This window comes from Oncorhynchus tshawytscha, linkage group LG20 (assembly GCF_018296145.1).
Source record: "Oncorhynchus tshawytscha isolate Ot180627B linkage group LG20, Otsh_v2.0, whole genome shotgun sequence".
Lineage (NCBI taxonomy): Eukaryota > Metazoa > Chordata > Actinopteri > Salmoniformes > Salmonidae > Oncorhynchus > Oncorhynchus tshawytscha.
In genome coordinates, this window is record NC_056448.1 from 43,357,806 (window position 1) to 43,368,862 (window position 11,057).

The 11,057-nt window shown below is 45.6% G+C and overlaps 1 protein-coding gene across 1 annotated transcript in view; it reads right to left on the bottom strand.

Moving 5' to 3' along the window:
* Nucleotides 1–10,325, bottom strand: part of LOC112219968 (A disintegrin and metalloproteinase with thrombospondin motifs 19) — a 123,276-nt gene extending 112,951 nt beyond the window's left edge. Inside the window, exons 1-3 of the mRNA XM_042302704.1 lie at nucleotides 9,629–10,325; nucleotides 8,842–9,341; nucleotides 1,755–1,935 (exon numbers count right to left, since the gene is read on the bottom strand). Of these exons, the coding sequence (XP_042158638.1) occupies nucleotides 1,755–1,935; nucleotides 8,842–9,341; nucleotides 9,629–9,695 (748 nt within the window). The 5' untranslated portion in view covers nucleotides 9,696–10,325. The remainder of the gene's footprint in view (nucleotides 1–1,754; nucleotides 1,936–8,841; nucleotides 9,342–9,628) is intronic.
* Between the last annotated feature and the right edge of the window lie 732 nt (nucleotides 10,326–11,057).

The window sequence follows — 11,057 nt, forward strand, 5'->3', positions numbered from 1 at the left end:
TTGCCTTGGGGGGTACAAACAAAGGATCCAATTGTGGAAAGAGTCATTTCTGGTCGAAATGCTGGTGAGTGAACGCCAATCTAATATCCAAAAGTTATTTTCAGCGAGAAACATTCTGAGCAAATAATAATAGAAATAACCCCATATATATATATATATATATATACTGCAAAGTTGGCTAGGAGCGAGCAACAGGGGAACCATTTCTGTCAGCACCATCTTGTCATCTTGTGGGCAACCAATCGCAATGGATAGCAACTGTCGTTGAGGCCGACACTTCGGACAAACTCAAGTTAAAAACGCATGAAAGCCAGTGAGGGCTATGGAAAAAACTGTGCTAAAAATGGCTAAATCATTTTATAGTGCACCAGGAGTACTTGCTATTGTGATTCCTGAAATGCAGAGCCTGTTGATGGAGTATTTTTTAAATCCAAAATTATATTTTTATTACATTGTTTTCTAGCTCAGCTGGTTAGCTAGCTCTCTCAGTCTCATTGACCACCAAACGTTGCTAACGCTAACTAGCCACTCAATATAATTTGTTTTCCAAAAATATTTTGTAAGCTAGCTAAGTGAGCAATGCTTTGAATACAATTCCCATCTGCAGTCGACATCCGTAAACAAGTTGAACGCACTGGTTAGTTCCAAAAGTGCTTATAGCTTTGACTGCATGTTTAGTGGATTCTGAGCCATTCACAGTTGCTAGCTACACTACATAAAACATTTTTACCAGGTTCCTGTGATGCAATTGTAATGACAGTCCACCACAACATATCCAAGAGTTTCCTGATTAGCAAGGGGTAGTCTGTGTTTAATTTCATTGTGTATTAGAAACACAGTTTGAGATCATTGTGAGGGGATTTCGCCAGTGGTTGAATGGGCAATTTTGCAACAGTTTGCAAAAGTTTATAAGAGGGGCGGGTCTTAGCAAAGGGTCAATTAGACAGGTTTGGAAATTTCCCTGGCCAAAATGGCTGCCATTATCACACCATTCTGGAACTTTGAGGATTTATTGATGACATAGCCACAATGTTGGAGTAGGGCACTTAATGTAGATCAACTAGTATTTTAACTACATTTTGCAGTAGCTTGGTGGTCGTTGAACTAAATTCAAACCTAGGTAATGTTTACAGTAGCCATGTAGTGGTGTAGCTAACTACTGGAGGTTCACACAATTTTCTTTGCAAAAATATAATAAAATATGGGTGATTTAGGCAATAATTTCCTTTCTGTTTTGGCATCAGACCTGCCTTATTCTCACTTGAAACATAGTTGTTGTATTTACTAGGCTAAGTTACACATTCTGTTAACATCTGACTCCAGAGTGATCTCTTCTTGCAATTTGTAGTCTACAATATTTCAGATTTAGATGGATGTGGTCAACATATTTTTCCAAGTAACTTTAGTTAAGTAAACTATATATTTCTTAAGGGTAGCTTTAATGTAGCGTAACTTCTTCCAGTGTGAAGTAATTGGTAGAGTGGTAGACTGCATTTTTAGAGTAGCTTCCCCAACACTGCATAGCCCCTAAAGTAATTTAATAGGATCCCTGTGGGATCTTCATAACAGGCAGTGCAGACCAATAATCCCTAAACCAATTTTAATCCAAAACGTAAACTTTTCTTTGCTTATTTTGGATATGGAGGTTAACCTAAATCTTAAAAAGTGCACTATCCCTTTAATAACTTCAGCGTCCCGAAAGGGGAACATCTTCATCAATAATGTGTCTGCAGCACAAGATGGAGGTAGCCCACCTGGAATGACTCCACAATAGTTGCTGCTTGTCTGTTTGTCTGTCGTCTGCTTGTCTGTCTGTCTCTCCTCGGTGGTGGAGCGCTTCCTCCTGTACACGCGGTGGGCCTGTCCCGTGACGGCCAGCGTTTTATTGACAGGCTCGATGTAGAGGAAGTCTCCATCGAGTTGAATGAAGCCCATCTGCAAAAAAAATGGACGAGACAGGACAGAGATCATGGCTTGCACTCAAACCGCATTTTTTCCATCTGATGACAGCGCATCCAGCTTAAACTTCACCCACTGACAAAGGAGGGGAGATATTGTAGGAGAGCACAGCAGCGTATCAATCTAGGCATCAAAAATACATTTACATTTTAGCAGACACCTATCCAGAGCAACTTACAGTAGTGAGTTCATACTGGCCCACCATGGGAAACGAACCCACAACCATGGAGTTACAACCACCCATCCTCTATCAACTGAGACACACAATAGGTGCTGCTTTGTGTCTGGGGGAAAAATGTCTTCAAACTGTACAGCAGAGCCATGAGGTATTCATTATGGTAAAGCCTCTTTCTCTCTCTCTCCCTAATTACATCTAAGAGAACACCTGGCTTAATTATGAATGAGAGATGAACGTACAGCAACAAATGCAGATGACATTTGAATGCAAAGACCTAAACATTTCAGTCACTCTTCACTTGAGCCTGCTGTGTTTTGTCGCTGTACTGACCATGTCATCAGCCTGATATACACTGACATTTCATAAGCAAGCTGACTGCCTGACGTCAGTTCATGTCAAACGATACACACTGCACTGTGTTTGTCCTTCTCAGTACGTTCACAGCGTCTCTCTCTGAGCAATAAGGAGCAGCATTCTCATTGGTAGGTGTGAACGCTAGTCAGGTTTCCCACTTCCGTGCAGAGCTTGAAGTGGTTGTGGCATTTCTCTGAACCTCCCGGCTAAACACACTACACAGAACCATGGAACCCCAGAACCATGGAACCCCAAAACCCCAGAACCCCAGAACCCCAGAACCATGGAACCCCAGAACCATGGAACCCCAGAACCCCAGCACTGAAGGCTTGGAGGCATGCCATGAGGCAGAGACATCTACATGCCACGGAGGATTGCAGAAGTCTTGAAAAGAAGGGGCAACACTGCAAATATTGACTCTTTGCATCAACTTCATGTAATTGTCAATAAGAGCCTTTGACACTTATGAAATGCTTGTAATTATACTTCAGTATCCCATAGTAACATCTGACAAAAATATCTAAAGACACTGAAGCAGCAAACTTTGTGAAAATTAATATTTGTGTCATTCTCAAAACTGACAGTAGAATTTCCTACGTAGAATTTCCACCTACATATAGCTCCCCACTACCTAGAGTTCTCCACTACCTCCCTACAACCTAGAGCTCCCCACTACTTAGAGTTCCCTACTCCCTAGAGCTCCCCACTACCTAGAGCTCCCCCACTACCTAGAGCTCACAACTAACTAGTGCTCCCCACAACCTAGAGCTCTCCACTACCTAGAGCTTCCCACTACCTCCCAACTACCTAGAGTTCCCCACTACCTCACCACTATCTAGAGCTCCCTACTACCTAGAGTTCCCCACTGCCTAGAGCTCCCCACTACCTAGACGACCCCACTATCTCACCACTACCTAGAGCTCCCTACAACCTAGAGATCCCCACTACCTGGAGGACCCCACTACCTCACCACTACCTAGATCTCCCTACTACCTAGAGCTCCCAACTACCTTGAGCTCCCTACTACCTAGAGATCTCCACTAATTAGAGCTCCCCACTACCTCCCCACTACCTAGAGCTCCCCACTACCTCTCCACTACCTAGAGCTCCCCACTACCTCTCCACTACCTAGAGCTCCCCACTATCTCTCCACTACCTAGAGGACCCCACTACCTCCCCACTACTTAGATCTCCCTACTACCTAGAGCTCCCTACTACATTACCTAGAGATCTCCCCACTACCTCGAGTTCCCCACTACCTAGAGCTCCCCACTACCAAGAGGACCCCACTATCTCACCACTACCTAGAGCTCCCTACTACCTAGAGATCCCCACTACATAGAGGAGCCCACTACCTAGATCTCCCTACTACCTAGAGCTCCCAACTACCTTGAGCTCCCTACTACCCAGAGATCTCAACCACCTAGAGCTCCCTACTACCTAGAGTTCTCCACTAATTAGAGCTCCCCACTACCTCTCCAATACCTAGAGCTCCCCACTAGCTCCCCACTACCTAGAGCTCCCCACTACCTCCCCACTACCTAGAGCTCCCCACTATCTCCCCACTACCTAGAGTTCCCCACTACCTAGAGTTCCCTACTACCTAGAGCTCCCCACTACCACCCAACTACCTAGAGCTCCCCACTACCTAGAGCTTCCCACTACCTCCCCACTACCTAGAGCTCCCCACTACCTAGAACTCCCCACTACCTAGAACTCCCCACTACCTAGAGCTCCCCACTACCTCCCCACTACCTAGAGCTCCCCGCTACCTCCCCACTACCTAGAGCTCCCAACTACCTAGAGCTCCCTACTACCTAGAGGACCCCAATACCTGGAGTTCCCCACTACCTAGAACTCCCCACTACCTAGAGCTCCCCACTACCTTCCCACTACCTAGAGTTCCCAACTACCTAGAGCTCCCCACTACCTAGAGCTCCCCACTACCTAGAGCTCCCCACTACCTAGAGCTCCCCACTACCTAGAGCTCCCCACTACCTTCCCACTACCTAGAGCTTCCCACTACCTAGAGCTCCCCACTACCTTCCCACTACATAGAGTTCCCCACTACCTTCCCACTACCTAGAGCTCCCCACTACCTCCCCACTACCTAGAGCTCCCCACTACCTTCCCACTACCTAGAGTTCCCCACTACATAGAGTTCCCCACTACCTAGAGCTCCCCACTACCTAGAGCTCCCAACTACCTAGAGCTCCCCACTACCTAGAGCTCCCCACTACCTCCCCACTACCTAGAGCTCCCCACTACCTCCCCACTACCTAAAGCTCCCCACTACCTAGAGCTCCCCACTACCTCCCCACTACCTAGAGCTCCCCACTACCTAGAGCTCCCCACTACCTTCCCACAACCTAGAGCTCCCCACTACCTAGAGCTCCCCACTACCTTCCCACTACATAGAGTTCCCCACTACCTTCCCACTACCTAGAGCTCCCCACTACCTAGAGCTCCCCACTACCTTCCCACTACCTAGAGTTCCCCACTACATAGAGCTCCCCACTACCTAGAGCTCCCCACTACCTCCCCACTACCTAGAGCTCCCCACTACCTCCCCACTACCTAGAGTTCCCCACTACCTAGAGCTCCCCACTACCTAGAGCTCCCCACTACCTCCCCACTACCTAGAGCTCCCCACTACCTAGAGCTCCCCACTACCTCCCCACTACCTAGAGCTCCCCACTACCTCCCCACTACCTAGAACTCCCCACTACCTAGAACTCCCCACTACCTAGAGCTCCCTACTACCTAGATGACCCCAATACCTGGAGTTCCCCAGTACCTCCCCACTACCTAGAGTTCCCCACTACCTAGAGCTCCCCACTACCTAGAGCTCCCCACTACCTCCCCACTACCTCCCCACTACCTAGAGCTCCCCACTACCTAGAGGACCCCACTACCTAGAGCTCCCCACTACCTAGAGCTCCCCACTACCTAGAGCTCCCCACTACCTAGAGTTCCCCACTACCTCCCCAACACCCACAGCTCCCCAGCTCTCATTGCAAGCTCCATAACCTCAAATTGTCCATATGCACCCATTCCCCTCGGCGCTATTTTCCAAACGTGGTGAAAAAATGACGAGGAACTCTCCAACAAACCCCCGGAGGGATTACCTGATGTTTGGAAAGAAGGAGGAGGGTCAGGAGGGGAGTGTTGCTGGAGGGGAGTGAAGGGAGAGGATAGGCCGATGGTGAAGGCATATTTGGTTTGGGTTCATTTAGGTTTGATGATTTGCGCAGACTAAACAAGCCACCGGTGTTGCCTGATTAAAAGAAAGTGGGCTGATGAGGAGAAAATGGCTGCCCAATGTGGGCAGAGATAGACTGAGGGCAAGGCATGACCACTTCAAGCCTTACTGACCCTAGTCTCAGAGATCCCAGACCTAGGGCAACAGCACTAGGTCTGGGAATCATGCCAGTCAGTGGTTTTAAGCTTGTAACTCTAATGTCATGGCGCATGCAAACCACTAACTAGCTAAACACACTCGTTGAAAATATCCTCTGCGAGCTTCATCTAGCTAGCTACCGAGAATGTTTACGGCAGGACATGAAGGGATCGGTCTCTAACGTAGTTCCACCTCTTCTTCTCTATTCCAACTGACGAAGATACAGGTACTTCAACAGGTACTTGTACAGACATGTATGCTGGAACTTTGGTACATTGTGGGAGGCAACGCGTCTGCGTCTGTGAGACTACACTGACCCCTCAAAAACAGGTCTGAGGATGGTTCACTGACCTTATGTTGACCACCTTTCATTTTCAAAAGGACTTTTCACATCATCAAGGCATCAGTGTGGAGTTCAGCAAGAACATAGCAGGACAACAACATGACTGATGGAGTTTTACTTCTGCACTAGCATTAAGTCTTGGGTCATTCTTTTATCAACCAATTTCTCCTTCTCACTCCAGTTATCCCTCCTCGCAGTTCTGACATGGCTACTGTTGAAGTGTTATGGCTATGTAATTATCCCAATTACAAGGGCTTAGGGTCGAGGTCGATCCGTTTACGGCCTGTCAATCACCCAGCCAACTCCATCCTTTTGTGCAATTTGAGCCATGACCAACTCTGCTATTGTCAATCAAACATTATTAGAACCTAATTGCCCAATAGACATACAGGACACAACATGTCAAATCCTCTTGCTCATTACATTTCAGCAGTTTTGGTCAACTTTCTGAATGATTCAGTATTTTAAAAGAGACACATTTTCCAAATATGCAGAACTATGGAGTGAAGTCAACCTTGCCATGCCATTGAAATGTTAGGTAAATGCTAATCTCCACACAATACACATCCATACACCAGAATGCATAGAAGTTGTAGACACTATGACACTAAATGAATCAGTGCAGAGAGAGAGGGAGGGAGAGAGAGAGAGAGAGAGAGAGAGAGGTTGATTAAATGTCAACTTGTGTAACGTTTGTCACATTCTAAAATTAGCCTCAAAATTCTGTCACCTTTGGTGAGTCTGCTGAGGTCAACAATGTTGTAGATTCCTAATGCTGCCTCTACTGTGGTGTGAGCATCAGAACCTTAGACCATCACTTCAAACAGTACTCGGTTTATCTTAGGTCAGAGGTCTGGCTGTGGTATATTTCTCAGTGATACATTGTTGTGTGGACTGGTCCAATGGTGTAGAATGGCATATACTGTACACTGGTTCTACAAAATGACTAGACACAGATACTGGTATATTTAGACGATAACAAAACCAATATTGCAAAACCACACAACTGGTTTTGTCGCCATCGTAAAAGTTAATTCACATGAACTGCAATATTTCATTAATTGAGAACTTGTTGTCGCATGGACAAACAAGGAGAAAGAAAACAATGAAGGGAAAAGCAATACCGTGCCTTTGCAAAGCTCATTGCATGTTTCAATGTGTGTGAGGCGAAGTTTCGGGTTAACAAGACAGAGCCCGGGACTGTGGTCCAAACTGTTGAGACTGAGTCCAAGCCTCTCTAACCACAGGAGCTCACCCTTAAAACCTCAGGGGGCTGCTAATGATTCTGTGCTGTGGCTCACGGAGAAGTTCATGTTGTCTGCCCTGAGACGGCACAAAGCAGGGTGGGCCAAAAAGGCAGTGGACCTTGGAGAGTTTACCTCCCACACATTCAAAAGATACACCTAAGGCTAAGGCGGTATGCATGGAGTTACACACATATAAACACAAATACACCACACACACACACACACTCACTGACAGAGACACAGAGGAGCTACAGTACCTTCCCACTTTAGACATACTTCAACATCCCCATTGAACTGTCACAATGAGTAGGAAACCTTCAACATCCCTATCAAACTGTCACAATGGGTAGGGAACCTTCAACATTCCTATCAAACTGTCACAATGGGTAGGGGCCCTTCAACATCGCTATCAAACTGTCACAATGGGTGGGGATCTTCACCATTCCTATCAAGCTGTCACAATGGGTAGAGAACCTTCAACATCCCTATTAAACTGTCACAATGGGTAGAGAACCGTCAACATCCCTATTAAACTGTCACAATGGGTAGAGAACCTTCAACATCCCTATTAAACTGTCACAATGGGTAGAGCACCTTTAACATTCCTATCAAGCTGTCACAGTGGGTACGGAACCTTCAACATCCCTATTAAACTGTCACACTGGGTAGAGAACCTTCAACATCACTATTAAACTGTCACAATGGGTAGGGGCCCTTTAACATTCCTATCAAGCTGTCACAATGGGTAGGGAACCTTCAACATCCCTATTAAACTGTCACAATGGGTAGGGAACCTTCAACATCCCTATTAAACTGTCACAATGGGTAGGGAACCTTCAACATCCCTATTAAACTGTCACAATGGGTAGGGAACCTTCAACATTCCTATCAAACTGTCACAATGGGTAGGGTCCTTCAAAAATCCTATCAAGCTGTCACAATGGGTAGGAACTTTCAACATTCCTATCAAACTGTCACAATGGGTAGGGTCCTTCAACACTCCTATCAAGTCACAATGGGTAGATTGTTTGCTTGAGTTCAATGGTCCTTGTCCTACACATACCTCCAACTCTGAATGTATGAATCGCCCCAGAATGACTTGAACGGATGTCTAGACAGTAGCCTACTAAAACAGTGTATTTGGATTGCAAAAATGAAATGTACCCTATTGTTGTTGTTTAACAGTATGCAAACTCAGAAGTATGGTGTTGGAAATGTCAGGTGTTACATGCTATTCCATTCTCATGCAAGAGCATAGCTTGTGTTTAAAAAAAAAATACACAACAAATAACACTTAGGCCTATCAATAAACATAACTAATATGCCAATCATGCTATTGACTTGAATATGATATATTTACCAGTCCTGCGCAGGTGCTGAATGAGGCAATGGATCCTGCGTCATTGAGAACAGTTCCGCTGTAATAGCATCCTCTCTCTTCTGTGTTGGCAGCGGACGAAACTGGCATACTGCTCCGAGATGCCTTTTGTGCTTTCTGTCTCCTCTCCACCATGAATTTCTGGGACAGAAATCGAGTGTCTCTCTTCAGGATGAGGTGCAGGTCCCTGCCAAAAGCAGGAATTCTGAGTCTCAGTCCTGTGGAAGCAGCCGTTTGCGGTCCTTGAGGTTCCCAATGGTATAGCTCTGGAGATTCGTACTCTTCCCAGTTTGAAATGGAACGAACCTCCCGAGAGCTGCTCCCGGCGCTGGCGTCAGTCTCTCGGCTAGTTGGTTTATCGGGAGCTCCGGCGCTGGCGTCAGTCTCTCGGCTATTTGGTTTATCAGGAGCCGGTGGACCTGTATCTGGAAAAACCTCCGGGAAAATAATTTCGGACTCGGATTCCTGGAAGGGGTGTGGATCTGGAGAGTAAAAATAGGAAACGAGAGAAAGAAGACAGCAAATACCATAGGATTAGTCGTTATAGTCTTTTTCAGAAAGGTCAACTGGAGCAAAGAAAATGTAGCCCATGGATGAGACTGTCTGCTCCAATAAAATGACTGAGTGATGTCTCACCTGCGCATCACTATATTAGCTAACTCAGCGAATTATAACAGTGAGAAACATCGAGAATTGTTACCATGCCTTGTGAGTACCTGATGAACTAAATCAACGTTTAAACTGCATATTGAAGGTGTTTCACATATACCTGCAATGGCAAATGCTCCAAGAAAACATAACTGGTGGAGGAGACTGAAGATGCGCTTTAGATGCATATTCAGTTATTGTTCAATTAACCTTTACAGTGTCGTTAAACAAAGTTGCTCTCCACGCACATTAGTCAAATTCTGTGTTGTCTATGCGCTGCCTGATACTTTTCCCCCATCTCCCGGTAAATGCGCCTCTCTCCTCTCTCACATGAACGTGTTTCCAAATGAATGACTCCGTATCCTGCACTGTAAAAATCAAAAAGTCAGCATAGGAGAGAGAGAGAGAGATTTGTATAGAAGTGTATTTTGATGTATGGACAGCGCGCACTGAGCGGTAGAGAGCACACTCGAGCAGTCAATACCGCAAGCTCTAAATAGCCTATTTCAACTGCACTAAGACCAGAGAAGAATATAGCCACACGTGTTGAGTTGCTTCCTTAATTTATTGGGGAGGAGGTGTGCAAAAGAAAATAGAACATGCAGGCTTCTTTTTACAGATTTAATTGGAGCATAATAAACTACTGTCTGTCTACTGTAGCTATATATTGGAGTTATTTTTGCTCAAATTGAATGAAAACATCTCATGTCAAAATGTTGTCACTTCGTTTTCAGTTGTTTGAGTTTTCATTTAGCTTCTCACTGAACAAATGCTGGTTCTTTCCATTTAATTTATTGGACACCTGTATATCTTTTGGATCAAACAATAAAGGGTAATTGCCAAGGTCTGCTGTGTTTGATTTTTACCAGAGTTAAAACATATTTTCCAATTAATGATTTCCTATGTTGTTTTCCTCATAGAATAGGTGTAATAAAAAGAGCTGTATAATTGTGTAAAAACAGCAGCCTGCTGGGTTGCAGTGATTCTTTTTGTATTCATTCATCATCACCAGTTGATCCCATGCTCCTAACCCTTCACAACATGTACGTTTGTGTATAGGAGAACCCATTTTCAGCAATGACTCTGGGGTTTCATAGAGTTTGGGTTTTTTCTCCATTATTCTCTAAATGATAGGCTTATCAAAAGCGTCATCAAGACCACTGATATCCTTTCTATTTGATCCTACAGTATCCCAGATGATCGATTACGTACACGGTAGGGCACGCACTAACACCCTGGACAGAGCTAGCATGCACTAACACCCTGGACAGAGCTAGCACGCACTAACACCCTGGACAGAGCTAGCACGCACTAACACCCTGGACAGAGCTAGCACGCACTAACAACCTGGACAGAGCTAGCACGCACTAACAACCTGGACAGAGCTAGCACGCACTAACACCCTGGACAGAGCTAGCACGCACTAACACCCTGGACAGAGCTAGCACGCACTAACACCCTGGACAGAGCTAGCACGCACTAACAACCTGGACAGAGCTAGCACGCACTAACATCCTGGACAGAGCTAGCACGCACTAACACCCTGGACA